The sequence below is a fragment of the Ictidomys tridecemlineatus genome, chromosome 2 (genome assembly GCF_052094955.1).
Source record: "Ictidomys tridecemlineatus isolate mIctTri1 chromosome 2, mIctTri1.hap1, whole genome shotgun sequence".
Classification (NCBI taxonomy): Eukaryota; Metazoa; Chordata; class Mammalia; order Rodentia; family Sciuridae; genus Ictidomys; species Ictidomys tridecemlineatus.
In genome coordinates, this window is record NC_135478.1 from 158,449,358 (window position 1) to 158,473,759 (window position 24,402).

The following is a 24,402-nucleotide window of genomic DNA, read 5'->3' on the forward strand; positions in this document are numbered from 1 at the left end:
GGAATCTACTCTAGTAATATTTGAAATAAAGAATGTGTTAGCAGGTATTATGAAGAGGTAATATAGAGTTCAAAGTTCTGCTTTTTTGGACATCCTCCAGACTCAGGTTTGATAAGATTTTAGTCAATAATACCCAATGTCAATAATATCTGACGTGAGAAAGGCTGTTTTTTATTAGGACTTAGGATGAATAGGACCGGGCCAAATAAAGCAAGAACAAATGTTGGCCACATTTATGCATGTAGAATATTTAGTGAGAATCCGCACATTGCAATAGAAGCTGACTTGTTTCATTCATTCATTCAAAAATTACTTTGGGGAATATTCTTTGTGTCAGATGGTGGGCTAGGTGCCCTTACTGCTGAGAGAAGGAGAGCTACTTTCTCCTGATACCATCACAATGGGGTTAGTATTTCAGTGACTAATTTGGTGAGAGGTGGGAATTGAGCTCACAAAATTCAGTCCATAACAGAATGCAGAGATTCTCTAAAAATAATCTAGCTGTATGATTATTTTTTCTTTTTACCTATGATCATATGTTAGAACTCTTTGGAAGCCTCAGAATAGGGAGCTGCACCATTCCTCCTCAGAAGGAATGGCTGCCTGACTTCTCTGTTTAATTTAGATCTGTATTTGTTCTTATTACCCATATATAATAATCCTGATGCATCAATATGAATAAAAGATTATATATCAAAGAATTCTGGAATTAATAAATTTTCTATCTGACAGCCCAAAAGAGATTTCTCCAGCTGTGTTTATTTGGAGAACATATATTTAGTAAGTTTCCCAATGAAGTTTCTGAGGAAAACAGTTTAGGAATTTGCATTTTCATGATCCCTTATTAAGAGTCCATTAATTGCATGGATTAGAAAAATTCAAATGCAAAGTGATGTTATTCTTCTGATGTTAAATGCAGTCATCATTGTAAAAATTATTAAATGGATGGGAGAAAGCATTAATAAATATATGTGCTTCAGTGAAACAAAATTATTCATTGTCTAGACACTAGAGAAGACTGGTTTGGGTAACAGAGTATAATTCTACAGAAGGTACTTTACAACTCTATAAATTACATATAACTGATAGCAATGTAACATAATTCTTAACCATGGACATAAATTCTGTTCTGTCTGGCTTTACTCATGCCCCTGTGGAGGAGGCAATTTGGCCTTCCTTTGGACATTTATTTTCACATTCTATAAATATGTCTGTCCTTCACATTCTTTTGAACAAGTTGTAACTTCTGTTTTCCTCACTGGATATGATTTTTAACAAATTATTGTTCTTATATTTATGAGAATCACATTTTTCTGAAAACTATCTTTTTGTAAGGATAAGGTATGTTAGTAAAACATATCACTGAAACTATATTTGGATTAAAATTTGTTATCTGATCACTGTGTGTTGTATATTAAATAATGGTAGTATTTCTAGTAACAGTTTTGATACTAAATTGAACATCACTAATGATAAATTAAGAAGTTCCAATTATTGTGATGTTTCATGTTTTCTTCAAATCATGTAAGTTTGGGTGGCAACTAAATTTTAGTATTTTCTTTAAATTTCCTTTGAACCACTCATTTTAAATTTTTGAAGTTACTGGATTCTAATTATTATGTTTTTATTTATGCCCATAAAATCTTAAAGGAGTATTTATATTAAATAAAAATTTAACCAAATGCAATGCTTGATTCTTGTGTATGTCCAGGTTGTGCATGCAGACCTGTATGCACACAGGTCTGCATGCACAACCTATGTAGGTCATAATTTGAAGTATGATAGATAAATTTGCCTATGGATGATGTATTACATAATTATTAGTAATATTAAGTTCTTTGCATGTGATAATATTTTTGTAAATATGTAGGGGAAAGTTATAGTTCTTAGTAGATGCATAGTAAAGTATGTAAGGTAAATTTTTATCTATTAACAACTTCAAATATTTAGAAGTGTTGTGACAGGGGGAGTACATATATATGATAAACTATAAGTCAGTTATCCATATCTGTGAACTCCAAGAATTTTACCAATTTGGGATCAAAAAAATCAGAAAAAATTACATCTGTTCCCTACACGTTCAGACACAGTTTTTGTTGTTATACCCAAAAAAGTAGTATAGCAACTTCTAAGTAACTCCAAGATGACTTAAGGTATACTGAAGGATTGAGTAGATTAGATGCAAACATTACTCCATTTTGCCTAAGGGAATGAGTATTCATGGATTTTAATATCCAGGGGGCATTCTGGAATCAATCCAACACATACACAGAGGGGCAACTATTTTATGTATGAAAGATGTAAAGGTACATACAGAGATGCATGTAATATTATTCTTTCTATTTTCTTTAAATTTGAAAATATTCATTATAAGATGGAGGGGAAAGTAATTTATTTATCAAATAAAGTAAATAGTACCATAGTTGTAATAAATTTCCTCCCTAAAGAAGTATTCGGCTATCATGGCTGGTATCTACTAACTATTGCTCATAACTAGACATAAAGTAATTTGAACACAGGACTACTATTGAAAAAAAATCTTTTGCTTGAAGAGAATATTTGGTGGACTATTAGAGACCATTAAACCCCAATTACCTCATGCTCTTATTGTCTTTTTCTTCATTTTATTTTCAAAATATATTGAACCTATTATTTAAATTTTCTGTTAGTCAGGCTGTGTCTGAGTTTATTCTGATTTATCAAACCCAAAGTTTAGGCTACATTACAGGTATCTGTACACTACTTAATTAAACTAACCACCAATTCTTGAGTAACCTCAGGATTCTATTTATTTAGACTCTAAAATTTTTGTTATCAGATTGTTTTCAAAACATATTAGGTCCACATATATTAACATTCTTTCCAAAATGCTTTAATAGAGGGATTCATAAATAGTAAAATGGACAAATTGGAAGTTTGCATCTTGTTTTCTTTCATCAATAGTATTTTAGATTAAAATATCTTAAAGGGAAATTTCAGGATTAGTTAGAAGTTGTGCTCTCCACCTGACTAATTAACTACATGATAATTATGTAAGCTATGTTTCACTTCTTTGTAAAGTCTGATATTGTTTTAAAGTGAAAAAGAGGTAGAGAGAGAAAAGGGGAGGGGAGGGGAGGGGAGGGGAGGGGAGGGGAGGGCAATGGAAGGGTAACTGATGGGATACAGCAATCTGTATACGGGGTAAAGTTGGGAATTCATAACCCGCTTGAATCAAACTGTGAAATATGATGTATTAAGAACTATGTAATGTTTTGAATGACCAACAATAAAAAAAATAAAGTGAAAAAGATAATGCTATATAGTACTGAAAACCTTGACCTTCATATTGACAAAAATTTCTATGAAATTGCCGCAACTGCATCCATATATCTAGTAATCAATTGCTAGTTCATAGCTAAAACAAAAGAGGCAAAAATTTTTTGTTGAGTTTCTCTCTAGAGGGAGGGCAAGTGGCTATTCTTTGAATGAAGCAAATGCTTAAGTTTAATTTCATGGATGGCATGTTTAACATTCTGTTGAACAATAGTTTTACCAAAAGTAAAAAAAGAGCTTCCATATGCTCCTTGTCTTTTTATAAATGATTCTACAGCTTACTTCTAGTGTGAATGCAGACAAAGGCAAGGCAACATACCCTGCTCTTCAGCAAGGAAAAAAAAAATACAAGTTGACTGCTATGAAATCAAGACTCTGTACTTGGATTTTTGAGGGGAAGCAGGGATTATGTACAGTTGCCACTATTGGCCTTTGTCTCAGCAAGGGAAATAAAGAATTCAAAGGAAAAACAAGAAGGGATTTTTAAAAATCATCATTTCCCCCTCCCTTTCTGAAATTATGATGTAGGTAGAGTTGCTATTCATGAAAATCACCTCTGCAGCCGTCAGCATTATCATCCAGATTCCAGAGTTTTGATAGATGATGTTCAAGAGCTCAGCTCTGGCTCAAGGAACTGACAGATGGAGTTTTCTTCCAGAGGGGTTGGAATATATTCATGGAAATCACCCTGCAACTCTGATCCAACACACATGTCCTCAATATCCAGAAGCCAAATAGGGGCCAAATGATTCTTCTATGTTTACTATTAGCTCAGTACCAAGGAAACATACTGATTCAAGAAAAAAAAATTTATCCTTTTTTCCTCTTTCTCTTGATCTTGGGGTGTAAAACTATGCCATCCTATTAAGCATTCCAATGGCTTAATTTTATTTTTCCTGCTTTTTTAACAATTTAATATTTTAATTTTAATACCTTATATGATTTTGAGTATCATCACAGAGAATATCATCATTATCAGCCTATGTGACTTTGAACTATTTAAAAATACATGAATTCAGAGGACAGATTAAAATCTATATATGATAACTATAGTAATAATGGCATATAGTGATATCAACCAATTGTTAGCTCTAGACTTAGTTTTACAATCAGTGCTGAATTGCAATAACTTTAAAATAAGGCTAGTTTTCTATTGAAGTAACTTGTAAATCCAAATTTAACAGAGTATATCTGAATTAATAAAGTGTGTTATTAGTGCTGAATTTTTGATAATGCTGAAGACAATATGTCAAACAGGGTAGAGGAAGACAACTTGTGTCTGATATTTTCCCTTTCCTTAACAGTTGAGCAGGCATATAAGATGCACCATTACCATGATAGCAGGCAATTTGTTGTAAATAGTATAAAATAAAATGAGGTAAAAGAAATTCTGGAGATTTAGAGGAAGAAGAGACTTTGTAGAGATCATGGAAGATTTCATAAAGAAGGAATCACTGAGGCCCATCAGAAGGAAAGAAATGGAATTGGAGGAAGACAGAATTAAAGGAAGTGAGTGTGAAGGGAGCTATCCAATAAAAAATGCTGAATTGTGTTCAGGAAACATGGAACACACTGTCTAGTTTGTCTGTAAAGATGTCAGGGAATTACCAAAGGAAGATAAAAATTCTTATGAATACAATCCTTGCAGAACTCATTCATTCTCATGGTCTAATCCCCTAAATGCTTTAAATCTACCTCACTCTCCAACCCCACAGCCATTACCACTCTAATTCTGGCCACTGTCATCATCATCTTCCTGAGAAGGCTCCTAACGTTACCCTCCTCCAGTTTGCCAGCCTCTTGTTCTCCATACCAGTTAGGTGTTCAAGGACAAATCTAATCACATGACATCATGGTGTGTGCCCCTCAATTCACTACCCTGTCTTACACATTTCTACCTTCCTTTTTTTGCATTTTACTGGGGTCAGACCTCTCTAAATATTTCTTCATTCCTCCCCTAAGTTGTCTCTTCTCTTTTCCCCTCTCTGGATTGTTGTCTCTGCCCTGCAATCTTTCCTACTTTTCAACTAGCAAATTCCCCATCATTCCTCTGGTCTAGTTTTAAGTATTAGTTCATGTGATTATGCATTCATTCATCAATAAATTCTTAAATGAGCAACTGTCATGCTTCGTAAACTTAATTCTTCCAAGACACTTAGTCTTCCAGGTGGTACTAAGTGTCCCTGTTATACATGCACGTTGTGATTGCACAGCAATCTGTATTGTTTTTTTTTAAGTATTTATTTTTTAGTTGTAGTTGAACACAATACCTTTATTTTATTCACTTATTTTTATGTGGTGCCGAGGATCGAACCCAGGGTCTTGCACTTTCGAGGTGAGCCCTCTACCGCTGAGCTACAACCCCAGCCCAGCAATCTGTATTGTTGATTCTAATTCAAACCCCTTAATAGTAAAAATGGCCTGGTTGGTAAATATTACTTTATAAGTAGTTATCTGTTGAATGAATATATTTGTTACCATCTTTATGTTGATGACTATTGTGTGGATAATGTGTGTGTAGAAGTACTCAATAAAAATTTGATCAATAAATTAAACAAAGCTACATTGCTTTGGCAATCACCAAACATGATTCTACCAACTTTTCCTAACTTGATCTCAATTCATCACACCTATTTTTAGCTTTTATTAGAATCATTCTACCTAAAATATCAAATGAGGCATTTAGTCTGGCATGGAATTGTCCCATGGAATGTCTCCTTTATCTTTTTTCCTTTTACTCCCAACTATATCCATAGAGAGTCAAGTCAAGCCCTTCATGACATGGCTGATAGTGCACTCTATGCACTGGGCCTCCCCTAGGATAGACCTCCTTTATCCACCTCAGATCCAATCTCACTCGCAGGCACAACGAAGAATTACCTGTCTCTGGAAGATTTCCTGAACTTTCATTAGTCTTGTTGGGCCCCTTTATGTTAATTAGAAATTAAAGTCTTTTAAACTATACTTTGCTTAAAAAATAGAAAAATAAAACAAAATATCTATAATTTGACATTAACCAAATTTAAGCAGCTATTTTTTTTGTTCAGATTATTTAAAGAAAATACACATTTTATCTGAACACTTGGAGCTCTCTGCCCTCAATCTCATCTTCTTTTCTTTGTAGTGTAGTCACTCTGCAAACTATTAAGAGTCATAGAAAGACTAACCTTTAGAAGAACTGAAACATATGTCTTCCAAAATAGTAAAACAAAAATTTTTATAATGCATATAATAGTCAATGTGATATTAATGTTTCCCATTCATCTGCATGATAATGTGGTTCCATTCATTATATAACCTTAATATATAGCAGTGTATTCTGCTTTTTAAAAAATTATACAGGGACTGGGGATGTGACTCAGTGGTAAAGCACTTGCCTAGCCTATGTGAGGCTCTGAATTATTCAGGAAATCTTCTAGACACAGGTAATACTTCTGTGTGCCTGAGAGTAACATTGGACCTGAGGACCCCCACACTGACAGAAAAGAAAACAATTGCGCGCAAATGACACTATAGTTATATTTTCCACTCAACTTTATTATTAAAATTTATCCACTCTGGAAAAATGAAATTTTAGTTTTTAACCTGCAATATTTAATTGGTTGTGTATATCATACTTTATATATATTTTATTATTGGTTTAAGTCTAATAATTCTTTCTGTATTTCAGATGCATCCTAGAAGTTTGATATTTGATATTTAATTTGTCATTTAGTTATATATAATACCCTCTTGTACATTATACAGAACAATAAAATAACAGTATGTTGATTAGATAGTGGTATTTGGTTTTTACTAATTATGTAATAGTTTTATATTAGTATTCATTTTATCAGAAACTGTGATCTGTATATTTCTTTTTAAAAATGTTGTGTATACATTGTTTTTTTTATTAGAGCTTTATAGTTATACATAGTAGTTGGGTTCATCTCAACAACTTCTTATGTGCATAAAAATTGATTTGTTTGTATATTTCTTTTTGGTTTAAAAGTAACATCTTTTATTTCTTACGAAATGGACTTCAAAATATAATTCACATGTGCTTGAAAATAATATTCTCTAATTATTTAGTATGAATTTTAAATATATGTAATAGATGGATACATGTGTATATACGGATGTGTGTTTAATCATGCCTAAATCTATTTTCTTATTAGAATTCTTGATGCTAAAACGATACATTTCTGAGAAATATATGCTAAAATTTCCAGTTATTTAGGAACTTGATTCATTTTTATAATTCTTTCATTTTTATCTTGTGTGCATTGATTTAATATTGTTTGGCATATTCAGATACAGGATGGAATTATATATAATTGCTCTTTTTCAACATTGTAATATTAAGTGATGATGTTCTATAATTAAAATGTTTTGCTTTAAATCTAACTTTTTGAATATTCATTGATATTCTTTTACTCAATTGTCTTAACATATTTTGTCATTTTTCTTTAAACATTTCTACATCATTGTAAGTGTATATACAGGTATGTTTTGTGAGGTGTATACATATATACATATGTATACATATGTATACATGTATTTTATGTATCTGTGTTTAAACATACATATACACATGATACACATATGATTAGAAAATATTTATTCAATCTGAGATTCTGAGAATCTCCTTTATTTGGCAAGTAAAATTCATTTGCATATGTTTCAATCCCTAATATATTTGATATCATCTCTATTATTTTGTTTTTCAATTTTAATCTGTAATACATTTTCTGTACTTTTATTTCTCTCCCTCCTTGCATCATACAATATAGTACATTCACTATGCTTTGTGTGTGTGAGTGTGAGAGTGTGTGTGTGTGTGTGTGTGTGTGTGTGTGTTTATAAACTTGTGTTTTACTAATTTGGAAGTCATAATTTCAATTCTGTTAGTGATTAACCTTACATTTTTAATGTTCAGTAGATTTAGTAATGCTTTAAATCTAATTCATTTTTCTTCAATATTGTAGTATTTAATTCTACCTAGTGTTAATTCTACTAGTTACTATTGAATTTTATTGCTCAATTTATTATAAATCAGTCAGGGCTCAAAATCTTTATCAAATCTTGCTTTATCAAAATCTCCCCTCACTCATTTTGCATTATGATTTCCTTTTTTTTTTTCTATTTTCTATCTCTCATCTTTATTTCCTGTTTAACTTCATTCTTTCTGAAGTATAAATCCTTCTGCAATTAATCAGCAATGGTTTGTGATTAGTGAATTGATTCTGTTCATCTGAAAATGTTCCCTGTATGCCCCTAATCTTTCTCAGGCTGTCTGCTGTGGAGTTTCAGGTTGACACATTAAATTTAAAGAGATGTGTGGAGATTTCAAAGTATGTCCTTCTTACTTAAAGTCCTACATAGCAATATTTATATTTTTCCTGGTAATATAATATGCCTGTCTGGTTTCCATTTAGATTTATCCTCTTTTCCTGCATTTTGTAGTTTCACTAAAATATATTTGAACTTTTTTCTTTCTTTTTAAGCTTCTTGGGATTCATTTTAATGCTTAAGGGGATACTTGTCTCCTTTTTTTCTCCAGTTCTGAAATATTAGTATCCATTATCACTTCTAATGTTACCTCTTCACCATTCTATTTCCTCTCTTGAGTTTTAACACATCTTAAATTTCTTATTTAAATTCCATATTTCCAACTCATTTTCATATCTTCTTTAACTCTTGGTGATTTTTTTATCTTTTAAATTAATAACTTTATTTTTATTGTTTTTTTTTTTATTTTCATTTTAACAACTACATTTTGAGGTATTTTGGTTTTTGTTTAAATGTACCTATTACTTTTTATTTTATCACTTTGTTTTGTTTTTCCCTCTTTCTATTATTTTTAGATCTCTTTAAAACTTCTAAAAATTCTTAATTTCTACTTCCAACTTTGTCATCACTTCTTATATTTGTGGTTTAAATTCTCCATTTTTCCCATAGGTTAAATCCTCCCTCATGATGTCTTTGTGTGTGCTCACATGCACTCAGGCATGTTATATTAGCTCATACTCAGCTGGGATTGTTATATCCCTGGGCTTCTTATATGCCTTGGTTTATGAAAGATCTTTCTGTTACTTAACACTTATTTCTTTCTTCTGGTCCTCAGCAATTTCTTGTGAGAGACAGAAATTTATGTTAATTTTCACTCCCATTGTAGAAAATTTCAGCTTTTCGGTTCCCACAAAATTCCCCCATCAGCAGTATGGAGTGAACTAAAATCTTCTTTACTACTTCTCTGGGCCAGTGGTTGTTTTTATAGTACCTTTTCATGGATTATTTGTAGGATCAGTCTTAGGATTATTTCCACTTACCACAACTTCCCAATAATCACAGCTATATTTCATGGCCTGAGCAGAGCATCAAGGCTTCAGTTTTCTGTTCCTTTCATCTCTTGTTCTTTCAGCCTAGAATACAGAATTTACTTTTATTTATTTTTTTTGAGATAAGGTATACATTAGGTCTTCAAAGGTTGTTTTTATCTAGTATTTCAATGTACTTGTAATAGAAAAAAATTACTATGTAATATGTTACTTTATAGGAATTCCTAGTACTTTTCTTTATATGTGATGTATCTATATCTTGCATTTTCTCAACATTGTCAAGAGTATTTTGGAATATGGATATAAAATTTCTCTGTCACTTTCATTCTAGTAGATTCTAAGAATACAGTGCTTACTCAATAGATATTTGTTTATTGATCATAGAGCTTTTAATTCTGCGATGCAATAAGCAACTGTTAATTTGATGCTTTATATTTTTAAATAGAACAATAAAAATGTTTAGTTTATCTGCCATATAGTTGAATCCAGTATGCAATTTTACCAAGCATAGTTTTTATTATTACATAGAATTTTGGTAACCCTTCAACATTTTTGGTCATTGTTTTCAATCTTATTATTACCACTCTTTGTGAGTGATGCACTTAGGATCACCACCAAAAGATTTGGCTCATTTTGTACCACAAAAGTATTAGTTAATTTTCAGTGTGAAAATCAAGGCTCTTGGAATTTAGTATTACCTCCCACTGTGTCCACAGTTGTTATTGGGGTTTATTTGTTTAGTTTTTTGGTTTTTTGAGAGAGAGAATTTTTTAATATTTATTTTTTTTAGTTTTTGGTGGACACAACATCTTTATTTTTATGTGGTGCTGAGGATCGAACCCAGCACTTTGCACATGCCAGGTGAGTGCGTTACCGCTTGAGCCAAATCACCAGCCCTTTTTTTTTAAGTAAGAAAAAGAAAGTCTGTAAAATCTTAGCCATGGAGTAAGTGTCCCTTTCTAACACCCACTTAAAATTTCCCCAGGAGAGCAGGCAACCCCTTCACAGGCATGGGGTTTGAACACAAATTCCTGAATTCTCTTTCTGCTTGCTGTTTGGCCTATGAGTTTTCTGGAAGCATCACAGTCCCAGTTAGACTGTTTTCCAGTTTTTCAATGCACTAGAATATGATTGTATTATGTGTTGACCTTGATTTATGTTGAAAACCCAGAAACGTTTTTTCCAGAAGAGGGGCTTTGTGTTTGTGTGAGCCTTTGAGGCCTGGCCTCACCTGAGAATTGACTGGCTCACCTCTGCACACTGTTCATTTATTCAGACGGCTGGACTCTAAAGGAGGAATCTTTGAATATCCAGGGGTATTTCATGAAGTAAATATTATAAAGCAGGTATGGCTTGTTTAAAATGTATCGCCATGATGTAATATGTCAATGCTCAATTATACATTTGCATGCACCTTAAAAACTTCTGTCTCCAGAGGAAAACTGATTGTCATAATACTGCACTTCAATTAAACCCACATCCTAGGCATTCAGAAATCCAAATTCCAAAAACCCTCAAGTTAATGTGTTCCATGTTGCGGGGTTAATTTACATAAAGTTCTGGAGCTCCTGCTGTAGTGTTTCAAATCTTGGTAGCTTGGATATTCTCAATAGTGCTATGCACAAATATTATAAACTAGTTTTCACAGAGGCAAGTTATGATTATCAGCAGGAATTAGTTTCATAGAGTGATCTCTATCCATAGTTTACTAAAACATTACCCAGGCCTCCTTATTCATGGACTTCATTTTGCAGTCCTTATAAAACACATCTGTTCCAACTGTATGTGTTTTGAAAATTAAACATACTAATATCATTCTGACTGACCCAGCCACCAAACCCATGTGGGAGAATTCTGGTCTATACCCAAGCAGTGTTCTGTCTTTAGGTCTTATGGGAGCTTGTAACTCACTTCACAACAGCAAAGAAAAAAAATTACAAAGACTATTTCTGAATGTGTTCTTTCTTTTGATTAGAGTATGGAGAAATTTAACTCATCATAATGCAATTTAATCAATATTTATTCTGGTGAAATTGTTAAGGATCACAGCAATTTCTTTGTGCTAGGATTCTGGAAGTTTCTCTCTGACTCTTGCTTTATAAAAAGGGGAATCCCTGAAGTAAATACACTCTGGTAGACTGGATTATTGCAGAGAATCATGATTAGGTAAAGAAAAAGTGTTTAAATCTAAAATTGGCTAACTCTGCTTATAACAAATTCTTGATATGTTACATTTGGTGTGACAGAGTTTATATTGAATTTATTCATTTGAATGTTTGAAATTAAACTTCTGCCTGCCTAGGCTCTTATAGGATCATTGCTGTCAAAGATGCAGAAGTAGCAATGGAAAAAAAATACAGGCAGTTAAAACGTCATTTTGTCATTTTAAAACAAAAGTTTTTACATCAAAGAAGCCAAACTGAATATTCTCCTGGATATGAAGATAAAGTACAGTAACATCATTTGCACAATTAAGCTACTCTTAGAAACTGGAATTTACCACTAACATCAAGATGTATTCCACTATCTTATTTGATCCTCACAAAACAATTACATACATTTAACATGTACTAGAGTAACAGAAATAATTTCAAACACATGGAGTAAACCCTCCGCATAAACAGAAGCATGCTAGAGTTTATTATCCATTTCTCTGTTCTCTGATGAGAATTTTACAACTTATCTACAATCAGGATTATGTTCAGCTGTCACACATCTATGTATAGATTTTACTTTGGTCAATGTCTTCAGTCTAGCATAGTAGTTCTCAAACTTGAGTATGTGAAAGAATTACCATAAGATTGTGTATCCAAACCATGTTTATTGTGCTATGGGGGATATTTAAGGACCTTCTAGGGTAATTGACATCTGGACAATTTTGTTGCACATGCTAACTTCAGAAGCTGACCAAGGAGGTTCCACTTGCTCCCTACTTATTCACCACAATTATTAACACATTTCCCCAGAATCCATAAAAGATACCTTTTGACAAAATAATAAACACATTTGAAGCTACAAAGTCCCTTTCTGAACACTCATACTGTACTAAAATATAATTTGTCCTTTATTCAATATTTTATATTAAAACTTTCCTGCTTATTTTTAACATCATTGTTTTTAAGAATTCTAATAATTCATTCCCTCTCTCTCACTCCTTCCCTCCTTTCTTTCATCAGAGAAATGAGCAACAACAAATTATGGACTAGATAAAAGGTAAACATTTTGAAGTTTTTATTTTGTGAAGCAACCAAGACAATATTTTAATGTACAAACTGTGTTTCTTCAACTATAAAGACAAACAAGCAAAATATTTACCTCCAAAACTTCTGTTGTCCCTAAAACTCACTACAACTTTCCATGACTGGTTTTTCTTCAGTATGTTCCTCTGAAAAGTGTGAGGATCACTGTTCCTGCTGAAATGTTACCTCTCATCTTTCTGGCAATTACCACTGGGTCACTTGTCAAAGATGAGTCTAGTTTGCCCTAACTTTGTAAAATTTCAGGCAGAAGAATGCCAGGAGACCAGCTTGTGTCCATGGAGATTGGAGATAATTTTTAAAATTATTTTTATTGGTTCTTTTAGTTATATATAACAAAAGGATTCCTTTTGACATAATTATGAAAGCATGGAATATAATTTGTTGGAATTCAGTCCCCAGCATTTTCCTACCCTTTCCCCATTCTTCCAGCCTCTGTCCCCTTCCCTCTACTCTTACTCTATTGATCTTTCTACTATTTAGTTTTTTTTTTTAATTAGAGATGTTGATACCTAGGAATTGATGACTTGGATATCTCTCTCTGTCTCTCCTTTTCAGCCTCTACACATACTTCATATGTGTGCAAATGTTTTCTTAAAAGATTTTTTTAAAAACAAAATTTATTTTTTTAGTTGTAGTTGGACACAATACCTTTATTTTATTTATTTATTTTTATGTGGGCTGAGGTTCAAACCCAGGGCTTTTCACATGCTAGGCGAGCTCTCTACAGCTAGACTACAGCCCCCGCCCTTAAAAGACTTTTTTTTTAAAAAAAAAATGTTCTAATTAATTACACATGATGACAGCAGAATGCATTTCAACTCATTGTACACAAATGGAGCACAACTTTTCATTTCTCTGGCTGTACCGGATATAGAGGCACACCGTTCATGCAATCATATATGTATATAGGGTAATGATATCCATTCATTCCACCATTATTCTTACCCCAAACCCACTCCCCTCCATGTACTCCTTTCTATCCAATCCAAAATTCCTCCATATTTCCCTAGTCCCACCCCTCCCCTCATTATAGATTGGTATCCACATATCACAGAAAACATTGGGCTTTGGTTTGGAGGGACTGGCTTATTTTGCTTAGCATAATATTCTCCACCTCCATTCATTTACCTGCAAATGCCATAATTTCATTCTTCTTTAAGGCTGAGTAATATTTTTTTCTTCCTTCCTTCATTATGTCCTTCAAATTTCATCCCTTCTTTTGGAATCTTCCTGTTGATTGCCTACTTTAACAATTTATCATTCCATTACGTTGGTATTTCTCAGAATTAATTCAGCATTGCTTAATGTATTTCTTTCTACATATGTCAAAGAATATTTCAAGAGACACTACCACTAAAGAAATGTCTATATATTGTATTCGTTAGGTTGCTCAGGATCATCCTGGATGAAGATCTGTGTAAATACAAACAATTATTTTGAACTGCTTCAGATGTAGGGAATTCAATATTAATGTGGAAGATTATTATAATAGGTAGATAATAGAAGAATGGGAGAATATATAGAAGTGGTTTTTATGTTTCTCCTTGCCCTTCAAACATGGAGATTTCATACCTTTCCAAAACTTTGTATAATTTGAACTTCTTCCTAACAATTTGCAATATCATGTTGCCTCTACTAGTCTTTGTTTCATAATTAAAGCTCTTATCATCATCTTCTTCATCATCTTATTTGGGACAAACAAAACATCGGGTGTTGGTATGGGTTCACACCTTTTTTATAGCCTAAAAGCTAGAAAATATGCTCTCTGAATGTCTGTAGTGTTTATGTAATCAGTACCTAAGTTGCCAAGCCTTATTGAAAACAGCTGGGTGCCTGCTGCCTGCCTCTCCCTTTGTTGGAACTGTTGCCAGAACAGGTAGTCAAAAATGGAAAGTAAGGGAAAATTCAGGCATCTGGGGTGTCTCTTAGAAAAGCAGCTGTAGCTTCCTTAGGAAGCAGTCATTGTTTCCCATCAGCCAAGACTGTGTATACCCTTGGGTCCAGTTCTGGCATGGCTGGCCTAGTAGGATGCAGTTTATGACTTGGGATTTACTCGAGAGACCATTTGGGCAGTCCCATCTCTGGCAGAACACAGAGAATTCCCCCAACCTGCAAGCCATATGTGGGCTGTTGGCTTTCTATTAGCCTACTCTGGGAGGTTCCCATATACTCTAATCATCCCTTTGACACAAGCAAAAACACCAAGAAAGGGCCTTTTCAAAACACATCTTTCCAAGATAGACTATCCTATTTTTAAAACTAGACATCACTATTTTTTTCTATAAACATGACATTTTTTCTTCTAAAAATGAATTTGTTTTAAGAGATGTTCTTTTTGTTTCCTAGATAGAAGACAAATACAAAAAAAATATTTTTGATGACACAGTAAATATCCTGGATAAGCAGTACTGAATGGTATTGTGCATGTGTAAACACATATTCTTCTACATTCTGTTTTTGTACATCAAGTTTTAAAAATCTTTATCTATGTGAGAAACCTTATCTCTCTCTTTTTTTTTAATGTCAGAGATGCTAGAAGCATTTGCTTTGAATACACTGAAAGGTCAATGTGCTGTTGTGATAGAATTATTGTGGGAAAGGGCTGGTTGCCACTCATTTAGCACATAAGCGGCATTTTGACAAATTATGACTGAATGATATCATTGATAATTTTTGTTGAAACAGTTCCAATTTAGGAAGATAAATGTTTTAAATTTATGTATTCAGAAAGAAAAGGGTTGAGAAAGGACCATCACTTTGATTTTTAAGCTATACATCGTATTTCTCACCATTAGAGAAAGTTCTATTAGGACCATTAAGGATTATGATTAATGTAGCTAATTTTATTCAAATATTTTTATTTTCAAAACATGCGGGACACAAAACAATTTTGTGATGGTAAGCATACTCAAAAAATTAAATAAAATTTTACTTAAAATTGTAATCATAACATTTTTGCAGAAATATGGAAGTAAAAATAAATTTGAATAATAAATTTTTAAATTCACTAAATTAACTTATACTTAAAAAAAAAAAAGAAAAAGTTCAGGGTTTGGTTTTAGAGCATGGACTTGTTTTATTCTGAATGGTTCACCCATCTCTAATTTTAATAAAGTCTTAGTACAGACTCAAACTAGGTAAAGTAATTAAGTGCCTTGTTATTTATTCTATTATTATTTTGTTCCCAACTTTTAATAAACTAAACAGGCCATCCTTAAAGGTTTTTGATTGCCTTTTGTTTTTCTAAAATTTCATTCTCAAATCTATAAAAAGGGGAAAAAATGAGGCTCTATGGTGAGTACAAGTGAAAGATTATTATAGAAAAATGATTGTTTCTGGAAAATATGCTATCTTTCCTGATTTCCCCAGCACAGTTGTCAGCATTCCCCATAACTTCTCAAAAATGATATGTGATCCTTTATTAATTTGACTTTATTCAGACTCTCTTTATGTATCTTTACTGTTTCTCTCCTGTAGTTAAAGAAAAGGTGCTACCAGGTCTTATTCTTCTATGGTATTAGAAACTTAGCTAATTAGAAACATAAAATCAAGCATAAGTTTTAACATGGGACATGTTCTGGTCACCCAGTGAACATAAATCCTGTCTCAGTGACTTTGCTTCTCTCTTAATTTTTCTCAATGTGGTAGTTGAGGTGACCTAGGCATTTCTTTGTCCTTTTGACAAACTTCAAACTTAAAAACAACAACAACAAAACCTAAAATCTAACCTGGAAAAATTGAGGAGGACACCAGGATATGGAGACTATACATATCAAAATATAAAGAAATTTTCCTGGGGGAAAAAATCAAAATTGAAATGTATCATTGTTTGTAAGGCAAAGTAAGAATCCAGTGATTAATCAAAGACAGTGTTAAAATTGATATTAACAGATTGCCATACTCTAAAAGGGTTGGCAATACTGGAAACTTTTGAAGTTGTACGTCAGTAAAGATACTTTTATTCAAACTCTGAATTCAAAGATGAAAACTCCACAGATGTTTTTGAGAAAAGTAGCATGTATTTTCACTTTATGCTAATTATGGTTTATACAATTTTAACCAGATGGGTTTGCATGCACGGTAGCTAATTCATGCCAACTGTCTTCAAATATGTCCTCTAGATTGTAGGTGGGCTTTAGAGACCTTGATGTGATCTCTAATCTTCCTAGTAATGTTTATGGTTTTCCAGTATTACACTGGTAGCTCAAATGTGTTCTGCACAGAACAAGATAGTCTTTAGGATTATTGTTGAAAAGGGTGGACCTTCTTGAGGACTTTAGACTTTTAGAAGTGAACAAACTATCCTCCAAAAGAGAGACTCAGCTCTGGGGAACTGAAGAAGTGGTTGAAATGAATGATAACTGCATTTGTTGTGTAAATAAAGAGGATACTTTTTCACTCTAATTACGTGTCCTTTGTCTCTACTGAGTAGTAAAATAGTTAAATATTGGATTTTTCAGTTTTTAGAAGTCATCTAAATAATTTTAAAACTCTCTTCTAAAGTTTATTTTGTGTTCTTATAAAGCTTGATTATAGTATATCTAGTATATTCTCTTGTTTAAAAATTAGGATCAGTAGATATTTTATGACTGTTTTATATATATAGAAATTCACATGAACCTTCTTTTTATATTGCTTTTCCTCAACTAAGAACTTTAATATGTACTTAAATTTTAACATTAAAATTCTTGTTTTAAAAATTAAGTAATAAGTTCTCCTACAATTTTACTTTTAAAATAGTTGTGATTTTATTTTTGTTGAATAGGCATAGAAATACACAAAAAGAAAAAAATTGTGTATAGTGTCTGGAAATTATTTCTCTTAGAATTTTGTTTGCTTCTTTCCTCATATGACTTATTTTGGTTCTTTATATACTATACTGAAATTAAGAAAAAAAATTCTCAATTTCTTTTTAGTTCACATTTATTGCTAAGTTGTTACAAAATCCTAGCGGGGAAAAATGTGTCACTACCTAATATCTTTCTGATGTTTTAATTTCAAAAGGACCTTCAGTACATTTGGCCTCAATTTATGTTCCAGTAATATTTGTGTTTATTTGTTCTTTTGAAATAATAAGAAATAGAGATATTTTGTAGCAATTCAGGATTGATTTCTCTTTGAGTTCTTACTGTACAGCAGATAATGGTCACCACTACAAAGGCCAAAACATTGTGTTAAAAATTATATTTTGAAAGCAGTGAGTTTTATTTTACTTTGAATAAATTTGATCAAAAATAATGCATGTTTAATGTGTTTTAATTAAAACATATTTTGCTCTAGTGATTCTTATAGTCCTATTTAGTAGTAGTCAGTTACCTAGTGTTATGGACCTCATTTTATCAAAGAAATAATTTTTAGGTAAAATATATTCTGGTATTTATGGGCAATATATGATTTGTTAGAGATAATATATATTCCAGGGGAATATTAGTAATTCAATATAAAAATCCAAATTTAGCTGTAAATTTATAGTTAATTAAACAATGATTTTTTATAAAGTGATTAATCCTGTAATCTTCCCAAGAATGCTATTTGATATTTTAAATAATTCAAGTTCCTTCCTTGACAAGTAGAATAAGCAGCTCTACCTATTAACAAAATGATTTCACTCATTTAACATATTCATTCCTATTATTGCCAATTCAGGATGCATATACAATTATACTGCTGCTGCCAGTAGGCATACATTTAAATGAGACATCTCAGTATTTTTTGTTTAAATATTTATGATAATAAGTACATGCTTGAGAATCAAATTAAATTTAACTATTTTCAGATATTTTGTTTCTCTTGTGAATAATTCAGGTACTTTAAAGTTTTCATTTGACTTGTAAGTTTTTGCAAAGGTTAAATGACATAAGAAGCCTTTTTATTTTATCACCTCCATAAAAGCTATGGGATTTTGCTACATTTGAAACTTCCCACTGCTCAGGGTAACATTTTTTCTTTTCTTGTTATGTCATTTATTAATAAGTAGAATGTCTACTCAAACCAACCAACACACATATGTACATAGACACAACATAAATCCACTAGCTTTGTTTGTAATTTGAAGGTTTAAAATTTGAGGGCAGGCCACATGCACACAAATACCTCCTCTGATTCTCTTCTCTCTCCTTCACAATTGGATGCCTGATTTGCTCTCATAAAAGCCATATCGAATAAGGCCTCTGAAAGAGACATACTGGGAGGAGCTACAGAATAACACCAGGTCCCACTGGTTTTAATACAGACTATTGCTCAGATTAGCCACCTGCCAATTGATGAACTTTTTGGAAAGAGGTGGTGGAAACAGAGAGAGCATCTGTAGAGGCCAGAGTTCAAGCATCAGAGTTGAAATCCCTGGGAAGCCAAGGAAATAGCCTGAAGACAAGGGCCACTAATGATGTGTTAGTGCAAGGAGAGTTTGACTGTAACAATGAACTTCCTCTGTTTCATATTTTGCATCCAGCTGCTACAATCATGGGACTTGCCCAGACCTAGGGGGAAAAAAATGTGTGCATTGAGTTTGTATGTATCTGGACCATATATCTGTAGATTAGAGAAGAATATTGCAAAAAAACTTTTTTAAATGCTAAAATTTCCATTTATTCTTCCACTAACCAAAGTAGAGATTCTGCTGGCTTCATTTTACAAATATTTGATAGAAATATGTGTTAATGAAATATTATCTAATGTGACACATTTAATATAAACATGGAAACCTAAAAATGAATAACTTAATACAAAGGCAAGAGAAAAGTTAGACATGGGACATTTTTAAGTGGAGCACCTACAATAACCAATAGTTGGGCCCATGTTAAATAATTTTCTAACTCAAAATTACATATGTAACATATTTAAATTTATATATCTATGCATATATAAAAATATAAAAGCAGTAAATATTCCTTGCTTGAACATTTCTAATAGCACAGGGTGAACATTTCAGGGTCATACATATTTTTAGAAGGATATTTTATTTCTATCATTCCATACCAATCTGGGTTTCAATACATAAGAATTCTAATTTGTATCCTCAAGATATTATGAAAAGGTCTCAGAAACCTAGAAGTTACTGATGTGGAAAAAAAAAAAAAATCTAAGCACCTGGGTGTGGTGGTGCAGGCCTGTAATCCCAGCTACTCAGGAGACTGAAGCAGGAGGCTCACAAGTTCAAGGGTATGTGTGCAATTTATTGAGATCCTGTCTCAAAATTTAAAAAAAATAAGAGCTGTGGATGTAGTTCAGTGATAGAACACCCTTAGTTCAATCCCTATTATACTCAAGCAAATACAGGTGATTACTATAAAAAAGGAAATAGATTCACTATGAATGTTCATATTTATGGAATGGACTTCATTTATAGTGTCTCACAGTTAAATTTTCTGTGAGACACTATAAATGTAAAGCATGATCCCAGGTCTAAGATTTGGTAGTTGTATGATTCCTGGATAAACTACTTAAAGGTTGACTTTCCATTGCCTCATCAACAAACTTGATACCAGTTGACTGAAGTTTGTCATGATAGATATCATAATCTAGTAAAGACGCCCAAGACAGTGACTGGCCTAAGCAAGCGTCACCATTGAACATTGCTGTCATCCAATTCTGACACACCAGCTTCAACTGCTTTACATCTTTAGGGAGGGATAATGCACAGGAGCCTGATACAGATAAACAAACCTACTGAATATAACTGCAAATATAACCCTGAATTTTTGGTAGGAAGCTGGAGAAATTTTAAGTAATTGAAAAAAGGGAAGGTCTTTTTGAGTGTATTCAAGATGAGGACTGCAGGAAATAAGGACTGAAATTATAGTTTAAAAGGTGGAAAGACTTGGTGGTAAAGTGGAGGACTAATAACAAAGACATAAGCTAAAATTGTTATTTTCATTCTGTATTTAGGTCAGAATTTTAACTATTACTAGGAATCCAAATAATGTTGAATATTAAATCCAGATACAGATAGTCTGAAAGGGACTATCCATTCTTTTGGAAGTAGTGAAAAGAAAAATATGACATACAAACTTTTAAAGTTTTTCAGGTTTCACTGAAATAGTTCTCCTGAGCCTCCCCCCATTGAGATAATCCTGTGACCATAGGCACCATATTCAAAATTAATAAAAGCTTTTATTGCCAAATATATTTTGGTCTCAGTAACTTGTACAATACAAAGTACCTATTAGTTGCTCAAAGAATATTCTGGATCCAAACTAATTATAGATTTGATGTTATAGATTTGTCATCCCTGTCCCCTTTGAAAGGCTGTCTTCTTGATTATCTTGTCATCAGTAAACCATCTTCAGAGAGGAGAGCAACTCACTGCACAGGTCTAAGAGCTTTCACAAATACTACCCTAATCTTGGTGTTATTTTACCTGGCACTACCATGAGGAATCCCATGAGGTCATTCCTCTTGAATTACAGTCAAGACTAACAAAATGAAAACCAGCCTTTAAATATATTGTACTTGACTTCCAAGGCAACTCCATAATGTTAATATTATTCTTGACTTCTGCTTCAATATAACTGCTGGCTTTCTTTTTTAGTATTTTTTCATATTATGGGTATTTTAATCTGAAAGGAATGCAGGGATTTGAAGAAAATCATCTAATTGTCTGATGTGAAGGATAAGGGTTGCCTTATCCATAAAGTAGAACCATAAGGTTCAGATGAAACCAGGCAGTTCACAAAGCTAAACATTAGTGTTTGGCAGGATTTTGTTGTTGTTAGTTGTAGTGGTGATGTTCTTTCCCTATTCAGGCCTTAATAGGAAACACTGTGCAATTTAAGATATTTTCTGTGAATTAATGGCTTTTAGCTAATGGCTTTGGCTTCATCTCAGTCTCTCACCCTAGAACACTCCATGCCTCCATCTTATTATTAGTGTTCTTCCTTTGTACATTCCAATGGATCTTCTAGGCCTAGTTATCATCTTCCTAGCCAGAGGCAACTGGCCATATTGTAATAGCTAGGAGATGTATTTTGCACACACACAAAAATACACATGGAGAAACTCTCACACACCTATCCTAACAGCTAGCTGTTTGAGTATCGCTCTCTTTCATCATCTTTCTAATATTCACCCACATAAAATGGAGATCATAAAGTAAGTTTAGCTTACTTATTGGAAAGTAGGGAGAGGCAAGAGGAAAGGTTTGTTTAGTGAAAGCCTGATGGTACAAAAACTACCCTCAATGCACAGATATATGCATTATGGGGTCATGGTATTCAGGTTACATGGAATGAAAAAAAATCCTACAACTGTAATTCCTTCTGAGGAGGATTGTGTACTGCTTCTTGCTAAGATAACTAGAAACCAAGAGAATTGCATGGATGATTTTGGTGATTTATTGTGAGTGTCTGATGTTACTTGAAAGCAAGGCAACAAACTTGATGCACTCTGAGGTTACCTATTATAATTTAGTTATGTCTTCAACTTTAAAAAGAATTTTACAGCTAGGTTTATATGTTAATAAGATTTTTTTTAAAGAAGGTAAATCATCAATGATGCTTGAAACCAAATTTATATTGGATGGAATTCATAATAGGCTAGATTATATTGCCTCCAAGAGGAACAGTGTTTTAATTTCTCCTTTTCTAAAGGCTTCTGAACTATTTAATCAATGAGATCTTTTCATACAACATATACAACATGCAATATCCCCAAATGCCAGAACAAAGTTCCATTTCGTTCAGTTCAGTATCTTACTCAGATAGGCCCATCCCTTGAAATGGCCCACATCTCTGAGCATAAGGGAGAAGAAAAACACAAAAACAAAACATTTTACTCCCACTCCTGTCTTCACATAACATGTTTTAAGTTAAATTGGTTAAAAGCTGTGAGTGAACAATTTCTGGATTTAGTTTATTAATTTAACTGTCTAAAATTTTTATGTTCATTTTCCCCTAGGAAATATTTGCAACTCAGTGGAACAAAAGTATTAATTCATTTTTTTCTTTTTATGTTTTATTTCTTTAGATTTTTTATTCCATTTGCATAACATTCTGGGGAGTAAGAAGCATGAAACTTCTTGCCACTGGTCCTGGGAAATAACCTAAGAGTACACAGCACTCTTGTTTTAATCAATTTTCCATAGCCACAACATATTTTCACTGAATATGGAAATGCAGTTATCTTATACAATGCTTATAGGGATGATTTCTCTAATGAAAAGTAAATGTACTTACTTATCCTTGCTTTTTACATTTATTATTTTCTATTAAAGTCAATTAACAATTACTTTCCTTTTGCTCCACCATTGAAAAGCAAATGATTTCAAATATACTGATGTTATATTTACTGGTACTATCTATGACAATACATATAAGAAGAAGGGAGGAAATTTACCAACAGTAAAGAGGAATGAATATTGAATTTGTATTGTTCTATTGTTGGATGCTCTTTTTTTTTGATGTTTGGTAAAATTATGCTTAAATTCAGATTTGTAGCCAAAAAGACATACTACAATATTTGTCTGCCTAAGACTGCATTTGCCTTTGTAAACTATGTAATACCAAGTGTCATGATGCAGAAAAACATCATTGAAATGAAAATGAATAAATCTGACAGAATTGGTTTGTTCAACAGACTAATTTGTGATACATATGTCTAATATGTTTGCTCATTTTTTTGGAAGATTGAGGAGTATGCAGTAATTCTATGTTATTAAAAATTGTCAAAATAGTGTTAATAAAATTCTCTAAGTAAAACTACCCAAGGTATTGTGTGTATGTTGATTATTGGGAATGCAAAAATTGCTAAGCATTTCACTGAGTGGGAACTGACAGACACATGCAGAATGAGGCTTAGAGAAAAAAAAGATTGAAAAAATGTGGGGAAAAAAAGTATTTTCTTCATCCAATACTTTTTAGATTTCAAGTTACAATTTAAATAGTAAAAGTAACACGTACTAAACTGAAAAAAAATAATGTCTTTCACTGAGCTTTGATTGTATTGAATACTGGATTAAGGAGATGATCAGTTGGTTGGCCTCATTTAATAAATACATTATCAAACAATGAACAGAAAATAATAAGTATGGAATTATTAAAAGAATCAGACTTTAGGTGTCTATGCAGGCTCATGATGCAGGACTAATGCATGTTAGATTTTTCAAATTGGAATAGCAATAAAAGCTTAAATTTTGCATGATGGAAAAATTACCAAATTATATCTCAAGCATCAGAAGTAGGGTTTGGCTTTACTTCATTCATCTTTTTTATACTTAATTAAACACAGAGTTGGAGCAAATACTTAAGCCCATAATGAATATTAAATCCTACTTTGGTTCATTACTAACAATTCTTGCTGGACTTTACATTTATAGAATCACATTGCAGCAGGGAGCCCTCTACTGGCTCGAAATTACTGAACTTTAAAGTATAAAAAATTGTCAAGACCCAGATTCTATATTCTAAAGACATTTCAGCTAATAAGTAGTATAATTCAGTAATGACAAAGAAGAGAGACTTTTCACAAATCTTCAAATAAAATTTTAGCATGTCAGGAAAGTTTAATGGTTG

The 24,402-nt window shown here is 32.4% G+C and overlaps 1 protein-coding gene across 5 annotated transcripts in view; it reads left to right on the forward strand.

Moving 5' to 3' along the window:
* Positions 1-23,592, forward strand: part of Agmo (alkylglycerol monooxygenase) — a 325,071-nt gene extending 301,479 nt beyond the window's left edge. For 2 of the 5 annotated variants that reach the window (XM_078040035.1, XM_040291151.2), the window contains one exon: positions 22,859-23,592. Coding sequence is in view for 4 of the 5 variants with exons in the window: in XM_040291151.2 (XP_040147085.2) it covers positions 22,859-22,933 (75 nt within the window). In the remaining variant the exon portion in view is untranslated. Of the gene's footprint in view, positions 1-3,843; positions 4,151-10,911; positions 10,965-12,811; positions 12,849-22,858 lie in introns of those variants that run through there. The other 3 variants (XM_078040037.1, XM_078040039.1, XM_078040036.1) reach the window with 3 other exon arrangements.
* The last annotated feature ends 810 nt before the right edge of the window (positions 23,593-24,402 follow it).